Here is a 15,602-nt window from a genome sequence, read left to right as displayed (position 1 = left end):
AAATATAAGACAAGAGCACAGCGCCTGATGCAGAGTCGGCATCCCCAAACCACAAACTCCCTCCTGTCATTTCGCACAGACCCAGAGTAAAGTCAGGTCAGTTGTACGGACACACCAGAAGCCAGGGGCATGGCTGGGACAATACCCAGTTCTTTCCACTTCTCTTCAAGTGCCTTCCAATTTTCTTTCCTAACTCCTTGCCCTAGAACCTGTTTCTCAGGTCTCCCACACCAAAACAAACAGCACCATGATTTATTCCTTCTCTGATGCCACACTGGAAAGGAAGCTGGGGAAAAGGGGAAACATTGTCCTAACAGCTCCCCCTTGACTCACACACACCCACAAGGATATCTTTTTCTTTTGTCCGCTAAAAGACATTTTTAAAAACTCTTTGCCCCAGTCCATTTTGTGTGTCTCCATGAAAGCCCACCAGGCCGCTCTTCTGAGGCCTTGGGGGGCTACTAATCATGGGCCCCTTCCTTCCTGGCACACAGGAGGATCTGACTTTAAATATCTGCATCACAAGAAAAGTTTGGAAAACGAAGCGAGTTCTCTGCAAGGGAATTGGTATTTGGGATGATCAATCAAGTCTCGGGAAATCTGTGAAGCCAGATTTTCTGAATCAGACAAACAACCCAGCCGGTCCAGCCATGTTTCTGTGTTAAGAAACAGATCCACCAGGGCAAACACGCCAGCACTACCTTGGAGAGTGTGTGTCTGAGAGCTCCAGTTTCTTAAGACTTGGGTAGGAAATCACTTTGGGGGAACAGAGTCCCAGCCTGTGTGTGTTCCCGACAGCCTCGTTTCTACAAAGGAGGAGAAAAATGGGAACACGATCTAATTGCCTGAGAAAGGTTCTCCAGGATAAAGATGGGCTAGATAAGGGTGCTGCCTTCCATCTTCACAGAACTGGGTCCTTCTCAAAGGACTTTCACCTGTCCCATATTACCTAACCGGACCCTCAGATTTCTCAGTGTTATCTCCATTTTACCCAAGCTATTTTGTGACTTGGCCAGCCATCGCACAGCTGCCACTGCGGAACATACCCAGCCCTTCTGACTGCTGGGCTAACGCTCTTTTGACCATAACCCAAATCCCCAAAGCAGAGAAAGGAAACACGCAGAGGCTCAGAACCATGCCTCTTCAGCCTCAACGAACTGAGGTTCACGCTCTTAAGGCAAGACTTGATTTTAGAGGATTTTGGGGGGCGGGGGGTGAGGGAGGCTCCCAGAAGGCCCTCCACCCAGGACTCACTCAGGAAGAGGATGGTCTGCCTCCGGGCGCTCCTGTTCTCCTCGCTCTCCGACTTCCTCACCTGGAGCTGCTGCCCCCGGGCGGCCAGCGTGCCCCGCTTACTCCTCGTGAGCGCCTGCATCATGCTCCAGCACATGAAGGCCACGGAGGCCAGGACCACGAGGTAGATGACGAAGGCACCGAAGATGCTGGCCTGGAACACGGTCCAGCGGCTGGAGAGGTTGGTACAGATGGACATGTTGGAAATCTCCGGTCGCTCGTGGTGGCGGGTACGGGAGCGGTTGCACGTGAGACCGCGGTGACTGGGCACGTTCGCCAAGGGGTACTCGACTCCCATGGCAAAAAGCAAAGGCAACGCCACCAGGGCGGAGGTGACCCAGACGAAGCCGATCAGCAGCTTCACCTGGCAGGGCCCCGACATGGCCTTATACCGGAAGGGGTGGCAGATGGCGATGTAGCGCTCGAAGCTGAGCGTCAGTACGTGCAGCAGCGTGGCGTAGCTGCAGGCCTCGAAGAGGAACGTGTGAAGCTTGCAGGGCACGGTGTAGCTGGGCGTGGTCAGGGGATTCCAGATGATGCTGTAGAACTCCACGGGCATGCCGATGAGGAAGACCAGGATGTCGGAGCAAGCCAGGCTCACCATGTGATCCGTCACCTCCTTCTGCAGGTAGCCCTTCTTCTGCAGCACCTGGGTGACCCGAATGGTGACGCTATTCCCCAGGACGCCCACCACGAAGATGGCCAGGTACACCAGGATGAGGGTGATTTTGATCCAGGAGGCCACCTCGAACCCGGGAACGTGGCTGTGGTCGATGACCTGGGAGCAGTCACTGCCAGGACGGCTGGGCGAAGCCATGAGGAAGGCAGCCAGCCAGGCCGCGGCGTCCAAAGACCTTCTGAACTCCCTTTCTTCCTACCCGCGCGGCCCGAAGTTCTCGGCCGCAACTCACTAGCGTGGGTGCAGGGCTTTTTCGAGCTCACCTGGACAAGGTAACAGGCTTTCGGGTGCTTTCACGGAAACTTCCCGGAGCAGCCCAACCTAGCCGAGGCTGGAGGCGTCCGAGGGTGGGGTTTGGGAGGGGGGGCGTATCTGGGCGAGGCGGGGAGAGCGCGGAGGAAGGAGGTTCCAATCTCGCTGCAGCCAGTGAGCCCGCAGCCCCCAGCGCGCAGGCCCTTCCCTTCTCTGTCCCCGGCGCTCCGCTCCCGGCTGCCTGGCCCTGGCGCGCCAAACCCACCCACCTGGAGCACCCTCTCCCGAACGGCTGGAGGCGGGGTGGTCAGCGATTAATCATTAACCGCCGCCGCCTGTGCTCCCGGCCGCAGACCCAGCCCAGCGGGGGCGTGCTCAGCTCACAGACATGGTCCCGACACCAGATCTTGGCCCCGGAGCACGGGGCGACGGGTGGCCCCATCTTCCCCGCCGCCCACGCGGCCCCCGCCGAGTCAGCGTCGCCGTCCGGTCCTACGCGCATCCCACCGCGTGGAGGCACAGCCGGGGGGCAGCTGCAGTGCGCTCCCGGGCTTAGGCGCGGAAAGACCAAACCGCCCCCTCCTGCCCTGGGGTCCCTTCGAAGGTTTGGGCCACCACGGCCAGTTTGGGGGACGGGGGACGTCTGGACCCGGGCGCCCGCCTCAGTCGCTGGCCGGTTGGCGGGGCCGCCCTGGCGCAGCCGGCAAGCTTTCGCCTCCTTGGTGTCCTGCCGTCGGGCCCTGGGGTGTTGGCACTGGTCGGTTAGGCTGTGCGCTGGCTGGAGCCGCTGCTCCAGGAAGTCGCCCCCAAGCAGGCTACTAGGTCCCCAGAGAAGCCCTGCATTTCCCCAAAGCTTCCCGGGCGTTCTGCGCAGGGCCTGCCTCACCTTCTTGCCGAAGGACCCGAGGAGCGCGGCTCCCTCCTTTCAGTTTCACTCCACAGCTCAGGCCCCTCTCCCGGCGGCAGCGGCAGCGGCAGCGGCGGGAAGTCCTTAATTGGGGACATGTATATGGATGAGGGTGGCACCATCCGCCAGGATGCCCCTGGTGGGAAGCGCGTCCTCCCAGGGAGCTGCGACCAGGACATCAAGGGCAGTAGGAGGGAGTAAACATGGCGATAAGGATCATGACATTTTCACTCTCCTCAGAAGAGGAAAACCTCTAGTGGGCCCATCTTCATCTTCTAATACTAAAATCAGAAGGAACTTTGCCGGGGGAGGCAGGGGGCTGTCCTATGCATTGTAGAATATTTAGCATCTTCATGTCCCACGCTGAATAGTGACAGCCAAAATGTCTCCAGACGTTGCCAACTCTCCTCTGAGGGTGCAAAACTGCCCCAGGTGGAGAACCACTGCCTTGAAGGAAGAAAATGGAACCTCTTCATCTGTTCATCCTGAGGGCGTAGCACAGGTCTGTCCAGAAAAGCATTCTTAAATGATCACAGCCACTGCCCTGTGATGTGATCGTTTTAAAGATGAAAAAACTGAGGTGTCCAGAGGATAAGTGCTTCCCCAAGGCCGTAATAAAGTGAGTGAGGGACTTGAAAACCTAGATCCGTCGAACCCTGAGTATATCCTAACAGGGAAGGAATTCTGGGAACGCAGAAGGTGCTCCGGAGCTGGGTCCAGAACAATACACGTAGAGAAGCGGGGACGGTATTTTCTGAACCCAACCCTGGGCATGTGGTTTGAGGCCCTCAGCGAATGTTTGATTTTGACACTGTCTCAGAGGGAAAAAAAAAAAAGGTTGTATGGCCACTGGATCTTTACAGTTAGCACCCTAGGTGGCTATAGCTATTTTTTCTCTCCCTTCTCTGTTAAATTACAAGCTATAAGGCCGAGAAATCTCTTTTCCCTCTCTGACACTACTCCACAGAGCCCTGAATAGTATGTTTGGCCAACCCCCCTTCCCCCCACCGTTTGTGTTATTTGACCTACTTGCTGGCGGAGAAACTCTTAACTCATTGCCTCATTGGTGAACTGTGCTTAGCTACATGACCTCAATTGCCTTATAGCTACCCCACAAAGCTCACATGGACCCTTGGAGATTTCATAACTACAGATTAGAATCCTGAGTGGACTCCTCTGCAAAAGGCCCTGACTGGTTATTTGCTGTCCCAGAGGGACTGAGAAGAAGGGCTAGGAAGACCCCACCACCGCCACCAGCATACAAACACATCCCTGGCCCTGCCCACTTCTTTCATCTAAAGAGGAAACAAGCCAGGAACCTCACACGTCTTCCTCAGCCCTGCCACTGATTCTTCCTTGGAAATGCTCCTCTTGGTCATTCTCTGAGCCCCTATTACGTGCCAGGCACTTTCCCATAATTCATTTCTTTCAGTCCTCACAAGGCTGCAAGGTAGACGTTATTACCCCATTATACAGATGAAGAAACTGAGGATAAGGAAAATTAAGTGACCTACAATTAAAGGTTGGGGGCAGGCTTCAAACCCAGGTCTGCCTGGCTCCAAAGCCCTCTCCACTCTGGAAAGCTATCTCTCTGTGCAGGACAAGACTGTGTCAGGCTGATAGCAGCACTCTGGGGAGAGAGATTTTTTTTAAGTCACCAGTTCTGATGCTTCTCGTCTCCTCAGCTGCGGCATGCCAGTCATCCTGCAATGTATTTGATAATTCCAATTTGTTCTGCTCAGACAAGATTTCCATTATTGCCCAATTTCTTTCATCAGATTTTTTTTCTTTCACAAAGTGTGAACAAGGATTACAAATGCATGACCAAATAGTGAGAATCAAGCTCATTAAAATTCGCTCCTTACAGTAGAGACAGAAAAATGCATTTTGAACAAAGGTCCAGGAGAGTGGAATTTCCATTTCGCCTTTGCTTTTCCTAAGACCAATTAAAAAGTGTTTAACGTGCTCTCACTTGTTGATAAAAGACTGGTATAACACCTCGCCTGGCTCGTGTCATCTAGATGTTTTATTAGCATATTGTATGCGGGGAGGAAGGGGGGAAGAAAAGTAATGAAAAGTGAGAGAAAGGAATACTTTAGGTACTCTTTGATATCAGCTCTACTCAAAGGTCATTTTAGTGTCTACACAAATTTATATTCACATTTTACACATTCCAGGTGACCTTTGGGGTCTTCTAGGCTAGTGGCTTTCACACTTTTTTTAAGCACTAATTTTTATAATAAAATCTTACATTGGCACCCAAAGTTAAAAAAAAAACCACATATACACACAAACACACACACTTACATATACATACATATTGTATTTTTGTAAATTTAAATTTATTTTCTATGCTCAAATTCACATTTACTCATTTAAAATCAACAATACCCTTAAAAGTGAATAACGCCTTGTTTACAAAGGTTCATGGTAAAATCATAGTGACTATACTCTAAGCTGTAAAGAGAGCTTCAATAACTTTCAAAACTTATAAACAGTGTAGATAACTTTACTTAAAATGCAATATAACTAACAAGTCATAACAGAACCAGAAAAATGAAACATAAAACTCCACCATCTCAAAAGAAAACCAAGACCAAAACTGCAAAGTATCTAGAGAATAATGACCACAAAAAGACGGCCTATCAGAACCTGTAGGAAATAGCTAAAGGAGTTCTCAAAGAAAAATTCAGAGCCCTAAATATTTATTCTAATAAACAGGAAAGAATAACAGTAAGAGAAGTTATAAAAAGAATAAAATTAAGGAAAACAAGAAGGGATTAATAAAGATCAAAGGAATTATGAAAGAACTAAATAGAGCTAATAAATAATCTCAAAACTTTTTTTTAAGTAGGACTAGCCATCAAGAATGACTAGAATCAGACTGGGAGCCTGCAACTCCCAACTCCCACAGCACAGATGTGAGCCCCTCAGAGAAGAGAGACTAACAAGGTGATCACCCACACTTGCTGCCTGGAGGAACTTTCCAGACAGTGATGCGGGGAGGGACTCCAAGCAGAACATGGTTATCTTGCTGAGTTGAAGAGGCAGATTGGAGCACAGGAAGCAGAGGCTACTAGACTTCACAGAGCAGAACACTGAAAGGACGGTGGGACACAGACAGAGTGGCAGAAATCCATACAGAGGTTCTCTTGAGTCTTTGGCAGAATACTGAGTGGACATGTGGAGGCGAGACTCCAGGAGCTGGCAAAGTATGACTGCTAAGGGAAGAACAAATGCTGGCACTGTAATCCAGACAATTCCCAAGGTCCCAAAGAGCTGGGAGATGCTGAAGTTCCAACCAATGAGTGAAGAGACCTCATTGAACCAACCCTGGAAGGGCCAGATCTTAGTAATAGAACTAAACTAGCCACAGAGCCAAGGCTACTCTAGACCTGCCTTAACAAAGATATTGACCTGAGCTACCTAACAGGGTTGTCACTAGCTGGAAATATGGCTAGTCCAAGCTGGGATGTGTTGTAAGTATAAAATATATACTACATTTCAAAGACTTTTTATGAAAAAAAAGAACGTAAATGTAATTGTTTCTATATATTGATTTCATGGTGAAATGATACAATGGCTATAATGGGTTAAATAAAATATATTATTAAAACTAATTTCACTAATCCAAAAAGATACATGCATACCAATGTTCATAGCAGCATTATTTACAATTGACAAGTTATGGAAGCAACCTAAGTGTCCATCAGCAGATGAAGGGATAAAGAAGATGTGGTCCATATATATAATGGAATACTACTCAGCCATAAAAAAGAATGAAATTTTGCCATTTGCAGCAACATGGGTGGACTTGGAGGGCATCATGCTAAGTGAAGTAAGTCAGAAAAAGACAAGTACTGTATGATATCACTTGTATGTGAAATCTAAAATAAACCAACTAGTGAATATAACAAAAAAGAGACAGACTCACAGATATAGAGAACAAACTAGTGGTTACCAGTGGGGAGAAGGAAGTGTACATGGGCAATATAGGGGTAGGGGATTAAGAGGTACAAACTATTAGGTATAAAATAAGCTACAAGGATATATTGTACAACACGGAGAATATAGCCAATATTTTATACTAACTATAAGTGGAGTATAACCTTTTAAAATTGTGTATCACATACTGTACACCTGTAATTTATATATTATTATACAGCAACTATACTTCAATTAAAAAATAAATTTCAGGGCTTCCCTGGTGGCGCAGCGGTTGAGAGTCTGCCTGCCGATGCAGGGGACACGGGTTCGTGCCCCGGTCCGGGACGATCCCACATGCCGCGGAGCAGCTGGGCCCATGAGCCATGGCCGCTGAGCCTGCGCGTCCGGAGCCTGTGCTCCGCAACGGGAGAGGCCACAACAGTGAGAGGCCCGCGTACCGAAAATAAATAAATAAATTTCAGGGGTTTTTTTTTGCTTTTTTTGATGTGGCTACATATGTGGCTTGCATTTGTGGCTCACATGATATTCCTATGGAACAGTGATACTATAAACAGATAATGAAACAAAAGAGAAAGTCCAAGAAAAAACCCAAATACTTACAGGAATTTCATTTATGAAAACAGTAACATTTCATATCAGTAGGGATAGATCGTTCAGTAATTGATATTGGGACAACAGGTTAGCCATCTTTTAAATATATATATATATATTTTTAAGTCTTTATTATAATATAAATTACAGGTGGATCAAAGATTTAAATCTTCGGATTTTAATCATTAATAAAATCATTAAAGGATAGAATAAAACACCAGAGAATTTTAAAGTTTAAATTAAATTTTTAATCTTATGACATAAATGCTAGAAGCTATGAAGAAAAAAGTTGATAAACTCTATCTAATAAAAATAAAGCTCCAAAGGGAAGAAACACTGTAGCCAAAGTCAAATGACAAATAACAAACCTACGGAAAATATATGCAGTTGATATCACACAGTAATGAGTAATTCCCACAATGAATCCAAAGTGGATAAAAATGTGCATTTATTCCCAAAATTGATCTAGAGACCTCAATTAAAATTTCAACAGATTTTTCTTTAAAAACTAGATAAGTTGATTATAAAATTTTAAATGTTCAGAGCCAAGAATGAGAAGATACTCTGAGGAGGTGAGAGGACTTGGCTGTACCAGATATGAAGACTTATTATAAACCCACAGTTTATAAGGCAGTATGGCTTTGACATTGGGATAAAGAAAAGAATGATACAGAAGAGATAGTATAGAAATAAATCCACATGTGTATGGACAGGGTTTTTGACCGAGATGGCACTGTGGGCAGTGTGGAAGAGATGGTCTTTTCCATTGGTGCAGTAGATGACTGCCCTGATTTATAGCATTTGCCAACATCCATGTTATAAATTCTCCCACCATGGCTGATTTCAAGCTACCCACACTTCCACACTTAAACAGTCTGCTAACAAAACTTCCAAAATTTTAACAATCAACTCTGACGAGTTCCAGGACATCACTCTTCTCAGTAAATGCTACTTGGGACAACCAAGTATCCATTTGGATAGCGTTCATTAAGCAAGAAGATAAACAACCCAATTTAAAAATGAACCAAAGAAAAATCCAGATGGACAATAAACAAGCAACTTCTTCAGTAGTTGGGGAAATGCAAACTAAAAACACAAACACAATTACACACCTACTAGATTGCCTAACATTGAAAGACAACCAATACCATCTGTCCCTTGAACTGTGGAGTAATGGTGACTCTTGTAAATTGCAGATGAGAGAATAAGTTGGTACAACCAGTTTGGCAAAGAGTTTGGCAGAATCTACTAAAGTTAGGGACTTCCCTGGTGGCACAGTGGTTAGGAATCTGCCTGCCAATGCAGGTGACACAGGTTTGAGCCCTGGTCCGGGAAGATCTCACATGCTGCAGAGCAACTGAGCCCGTGCGCCACAACTACTGAAGCCTGAGCACCTAGAGCCCGTGCTCCGCAACAAGAGAAGCAACCACAATGAGAAGCCCGTGCACCTCAATGAAGAGTAGCCCCCGCTTGCCACAACTAGAGAAAGCGTGCGCACAGCAACAAAGACCCAAATGCAGCCAAAAAGAAATAAATAAATTTATTTTTTAAAAAAAGAATCTAAAGTTAGATATAACATATCTTGTGACCCAGAAATTTCCTTCCTAGGTATATACCTTACAGCTCATGTCAACACAATGCATAAACAAGAATGTGTACAGCAAGACAGTCAGTAGTTACCCCACACCCAATTTCCACCTATAGGACAAATAGATAACAAAACACAGCATATTCATATAAAGAGCTACTATATAACCACGAAAACAGATACACCACAGCTACAAAAACAATGTGGCCGGATCTTACAACCATAATGATAGATGAAAGAAACAAGACTCAAAAGAATACATGAGTCAATTTATATAACATTTAAATACAGACAAAACGATAATATTTGGGATATATATATATATATACAGGCATAGCCTTGGAGACATTGTGGGTTCCGTTCCAGACTACTGTCATAAAGCAAATAGCACAATAAAGTGAGTCACACGAAGTTTTTGGTTTCCCAGTACATATAAAAGTTATGTTTACACTATACTGTGGTCTATTAAGTATGCAATAGCATTATGTCTAAAAAACAATGTACATACCTTAATTCAAAAATACTTTATTGCTAAAAAATGCTAACCATCGTCTGAGCTTCAGCAAGTCCTAATGTTTTTGCCACAGTAAATTAAAGATCAGTGATCACAGATCACCATAACAAATATAATAATGAAAAGCTTGAAATATCGTGAGAATTACCAAAATGTGACACAGAGACACAAAGTGAGCAAATGCTGTTGGAAAAATGGTGCTGAGAGACTTGGTCAATGCACGGCTGCCACAAACCTTCAATTTGTGAAAAAAGCACAATATCTGTGAAGCACGATAAAGTGAAGAGTAATAAAAGTGAGATATGTATATGTGAAATACGGGGACATATATAATAAAATTGTTCACTTATTTATAAAGAAAGGATGGGGGTCACCTCCTGTGGGTGGGTAAGGATGTGACCTGGAAAGGACCCATGGAATGGAGGTGGGGTCTTCTGGGTGCTGACAATACTCTATTTCTTTACCTGGGTAGTTGTTACATGACAGTAATTATATGATGCTTTGCTTTATGATTTTTCATATTCAGTTATTTATGGCTTAAGGACTTTGTGCATTTATATATCCCAATATTGTAAAACAAAATTTTTTGGAGAGGGAGAACACCCACACAGCCAGTTGGATTAGCAGAGTCAGTCCTGCTTTTCAACCAGTGGGATGACAATGCTGCAGCCATGTCACTCTCACGGCGACAACAGTAGTAACGGCTCCCATAATTAAATACCTATTGTGCCCAGACACCAGGCTTGTTCAATGTTCAAAATAGCCCTGCAAGTTGAGGGTCATTATGACTATTTACATGTCTGTAAATCACCCGTCAAATGCCTCCTCTCCAGTCTACCCAGGACTTGGTCCATGACCAGGAGACTGTAGCCTGATGGTCCACATTGCTTGCAGAGCTCACTGTCTAGATGAGTGTAGGATCAATGACAAGTTGGACCCCGAGGAACCATTAACATGTAACCTGGAGACTTCCTCCCTTTTTCCTTGGCCCCTGGAATGCCATGTGGCAAACAGCCTGAGGATCCAGCTCCCTGGACCTCAAGAACAAGGCTAGGGGAGGCCCCGTGGAAAACGGCATGCTTTGTGAAGGCTCAGTGCGCGGACGGTCCTTCCTGGGGATCTGATGGAATGCCAGTTCAGGATTAACATTCTATTCATCCACTGACTCTGCTGAGAATGCTATAGCGTCATGATTAAGACGATAAACTCGGAACTCAGACCCCATGGATTTGCATCTGTGCCTTCCACTCAGTTTCCTTGCACCTTGGTTTCCTCATCTGTAAAATGCAGGTGACAATAGTGCTTATCTCCTGGGTTTGTTGTGAGCGTTATTAATGAATTTGCATAAATGGTGTCTGGCATACAATATGTACCCGTATATGTATTAGCTCTTGTGAAAGAGACAGTGTGGTGTAGTGGGTACAAGCACAGACTCTGCAGCCAAACTGCCTGGGTTTGAATCTACTGCTCCCCAGTTGTATAACCTTGGGCACTGTTCCTCTGGGCCCCAGGTTCCTCATCTGTCAACTTGAGGATAAATAACAGTACCCACCTTAAAGGGTTGTTTGCAGGACCAAATAACATAATATAAATAGAGCACTTAGAACAACGCCAGGCAGAGGGAAAGTACTAGCCTGGGGTTGGAAAGTACTAGCCTGGGGTTAACTGTCATTAACATCATGTCCATGGTCCATTAGCTCCTGCTGCTTATACTGTTGGAGCTGGGGCTCTGCAAGGTCCTAAAGCACATTCTAAACACTCTGGGTACCATTATGGTATGAGCTAGGATTGACTGCTAAGAACATCTCGCTGAATTCCACTCAAATTAAATCAACAGATACAGGTTCAGCATATCCTTTCTGGATAGCAGTGTAGGGAATATAAAGCAGGGAGACAGTCACATCTCTGAAGGAGGTCAAGCCAAGAGTACGTAAACTGTGAGATATCGTAAGACAGCAATTGTCAAGTGAATGGTGGCAGCAATAAGTGCTACAGATACATAAAAGTGGCATCTGTCTTCACAGGTGAGACAAGATTCCTAGTCTCTGAAAATTGGGGATGCATGTATGACACACAGGGAATGCTTATAATAAGCAGATAGATATTTCATCCAGCAGAACTCACTATTTTCAAACAGACCATACAACACAGAGAATCTACTGAACAACAGAGACTCCACACTCTCTATCTTTACCTTCACTAAGTATGAGCTCAGAGTGGCTTACGGAGCTGTGGCAATCAAGTGGCTACGGGCCAGCATAGAGACATATTCCGTGGCCTATGTGATGCTTTTTTGAAGGGCACGATGAAATGGCCACTGTCAGAGGATGGCGAGTGTGACCTCAGTGTCATTAGCCACCTCATGTGCTGGTGGGTTAATCGGCCTGTTTGACAGGCTTCAGAACAAGCGGCACCCCTGCCCTGCTCCCTGTTTAAGGGTAGGCTGCCTGTGAAAACCCTTTGGTGCATCTAAAACAAACGAACAAGCAGAAAACACACCAACTTCCCGAACTAAAGTCGGCTTCTTATTTTTTAAAACTACAGACAAGGGCTTCCCTGGTGGCGCAGTGGTTGAGAGTCCGCCTGCCGATGCAGGGGACACGGGTTCGTGCCCCGGTCCGGGAAGATCCCACATGCCGCGGAGCGGCTGGGCCCGTGAGCCATGGCCGCTGAGCCTGCGCGTCCGGAGCCTGTGCTCCGCAACGGGAGAGGCCACATTGGTGAGAGGCCCGCGTACCGCAAAAAAAACAACAAAAAAAAAAAACCACTACAGACAAACCCTGTCCTACCAATGAGTGTACTTAGTGCTGGCCACCCAGAGGTCAGACCCTCCTTGCCTTTGCTTTTAGAGTTGGCAGCATATAAGCAATCTGCTAGTTGGGTTCAAAAGTACAGAAAGGAAAAAAAAAAAAAAAGCTGTGGAAGGCAGGGCCAGCTTAAGATAGCTGCTTCAAGCATTTAAGCTGGACTAACACGTCAGCTGGGAGATGTTTCCCGTCCTCCCTCAGCTTACGTTATGGGTGAAATGTGCATTTGTGGATCCAGCCAGCACTGTTAGTCTATGAGATGATGTTTGTTCTCGGTTCCAAACTTTTGACCACGTGCATTTCAAGTTGGGAACAAAAGAAGGACCCTGTATTGTTAATAATGTCTTCCCCTGTTCTTACAACCATCTTTTCTCCATTAGGGGAATTTCTGTGACTTGACAAATAGGAGAAAGAACAAACTCTCTCGTGATTCCTTTCGGTGGCTGTGTTACAGCAATAAACACGTTTCCCACTGTTGCAGAGAGAGAAGTCAAAAGAGAATGGAGGGCGGGGACGGATGGCATCCATCCAAAACACAAGTGGCAGATCCTCCCCGTCTCTTCCTCGGAGAGAACAATCAAAGCCAATCATGTCCTCATCTCTTGCCCTTCAAACAGGCTGGATGGATACCCTTCAGAGAGAGACCAAGGAAACAGCTAGTGGCTTGGGGTCCATAACTATGAAAATTGTGCTCGGCCAGGATCCAGGACTCCTTGGCAGATGGAATTAGCATGAGGTGTTACATGTTCTGCAAGAATTGACATCATAGGTCTGGCCTCTTCTTTGAGCTCTTGGGCAGTAAGCCCAGAGACAATCTAGATGTGCTCTGGCAACTCTGATACTCAGTGTTGTCACCAGGATGTCCCTCAGGGGCCCCCACCTCATGACGAGCTCAGGTGTGCTAGAACAGGTAGGTGCATGCCAGCTGGGGGACAGGCAAGAAGCATGTCTGGTCTGGTCTGATTTGCCATCATTGCTCACTTGAGCAGACAGGCACGTGGGTATAAGTACAGAAAGGACCATCAAATGCAAAGCCCTGAATGCAAAGCCCTGATCATTTAGGAAGATCTTTTTAGAAGGATACATAAGACACAATTACAGCTGCCTGTTCGGTCTCACAGGCTTGCTGTGGGTGATCAGTACACATGGGAAACCCTGGAGGATAATCAGGGTCCAGTATGTGAATTGCTCCCAGAGGGAAAAAGAACAAGTTCTTTTAATGACGTTTAAGACCTGCCCTCATCTAACTTTCCAACCTTACATTAACCCTGTGTAGCAGACTTTATTTTCCAAAGGTGGCAGATAGATGATAGATAGATATAGATAGATCCCATCCCACACACTCTTATCGCAATGTGACTGACACTCTTCCCACTGAGAGATGGGTCCAGGTTCCTTCTCCTTGAATCTGAGTGTGGGCTGTGATTGTTTCGACCAACAATGTGTGGTATAGCTATGCTATGTGACTTCCAGGGCTGGGTCACCAAAAGTTTACAGCTTCCTCTTGGCCCATTCTCTTTAGGATATACATCTTGGGAGCCCCGAGCTACCAAGAAGAAGTATAGTGTCAGCCCAGCCACCAGAGACATGAGTGATCCTTCAAATGATTACAGCCCCCATCCTTCAAGCCACCCCAGTTGATGCCAAGTGCATCAGAGATGAGCTGACCCTACTGAGACTTGTTCGAATTCTAGAGTTTTGGATACTTTTTAAATTAATTTTTATTGGAGTAGAGTTGATTTACAATGATATGTTAGTTTCTGCTATACAGCAAAGTGAATCAGTTATACATATATCCACTCTTTTTTGGGGGTTCTTTTCCCATATAGGTCATTACAGAGTACTGAGCAGCGTTCCCTGTGCTACACAGTAGGTTCTTATTAGTTATGTATTTTATATATAGTAGTAGGTAGAGGTCAACCCCAATCTCACAATTTATCCCTCCCCACCCCAGATTTTTGATTGAAATAAAAATGTCGACGTTTTAAGCATTAAGTTTTGGGGTGGTTTGTTATGTAGCCATAGTAACTGTAAAACCCCACGACCCAACACTGTACTCCAGCAAGAATGGACTGCCCACTGAAAAACCTCCTGTGCATTCATCCCTTCCTCCTGTGTCCTGCCAAAACCACGAATGTTCCCCCTGCCTGAAATGCCTGTACCTCTCCACTTGTTTTCCATTCATTCATTCATATATTCATTCATTCAATAAACACTTGTGAAATGCATATTGTAGGAATATTACAAAAAATAAGCCACATTTTCTGCCCTCAGGAAGTTCATAATCTAGTCCCAGAGAGAGACAGGTAGAAATTGCTCAACTGGTGTGGATGTAGAGTGATGGAGATAACACCCTTTAAGGCTCATTCAAATCCTACCTCCCCCAGATCATCTTCTCTGGATGTCCCAAATCATACTCCTTTCTGCCTATATTGAGATGCTCAGTGATGTGCTAGAGTGCCTTCATACCAGCTCATAAGAACTGACTGTACACATCTCTTCCCAATTCTGTTTTCAGTGGCTTCACATAAGTGGCTTGAAATTGATCATGGTGGGAGTTTTTACACCAGAGAAACTGGCAAAAGCTACAAATCAGGACTCTCCTCCCGCTTTTCTTCACAGAGAGCTGGTTTTTAAACACTGACTGGCACACCACTGGACTCGGTTGGTACCTGTCAGGGGTTAACTTTTGGGGTGGATGATCTTACATCAAAAAGCAGATCCTCTGGGAATAGATCTCAATCAGGGAATAATTGGAAGTGTTGGTAGAAAGATGATAAGGACTTCCTAAGATACGTAGGGAGTTGGCTCTACCATGGACAGCTTGCTGGCTGCTGGATTTTTTTCTTTTTTCTTAAAAAAATAAGGGTGTCACGCAACTTTTACAAGCCTGCCAAGGTGGCTATTAGATAAGCTCAAGCAACTCTAGGGACTTCAGTAGTCAAGCACTGGGGAGAAACCTATTTGCTGTCTCAGGCCTTTGATCATTAAGGTAATAGACAAGAGAATCACCCGTGCAATTC

At 45.8% G+C, this 15,602-nt stretch overlaps 1 protein-coding gene across 1 annotated transcript; it reads right to left on the bottom strand.

Moving 5' to 3' along the window:
* Positions 1-976: 976 nt before the first annotated feature.
* On the bottom strand, positions 977-2,667 carry LOC112392715 (G-protein coupled receptor 39-like). The gene has a single exon (XM_024734509.1). The coding sequence runs from the start codon at positions 2,108-2,110 to the stop codon at positions 977-979; it is 1,134 nt and encodes a 377-aa protein (XP_024590277.1). The 5' UTR covers positions 2,111-2,667.
* Between the last annotated feature and the right edge of the window lie 12,935 nt (positions 2,668-15,602).

This window comes from Neophocaena asiaeorientalis, unplaced genomic scaffold (assembly GCF_003031525.2).
Source record: "Neophocaena asiaeorientalis asiaeorientalis breed wild unplaced genomic scaffold, Neophocaena_asiaeorientalis_V1.1 scaffold32, whole genome shotgun sequence".
Lineage (NCBI taxonomy): Eukaryota > Metazoa > Chordata > Mammalia > Artiodactyla > Phocoenidae > Neophocaena > Neophocaena asiaeorientalis.
Note: the sequence above shows the minus strand (reverse complement) of the source record. Positions and strands in the feature narration are given on the sequence as shown.

What these genes read in the sequence shown, in the direction of transcription:
- LOC112392715 (XM_024734509.1), bottom strand. Translation starts at nt 2,110, where the DNA reads ATGGCTTCGCCCAGCCGTCCTGGCAGTGACTGCTCCCAGGTCATCGAC.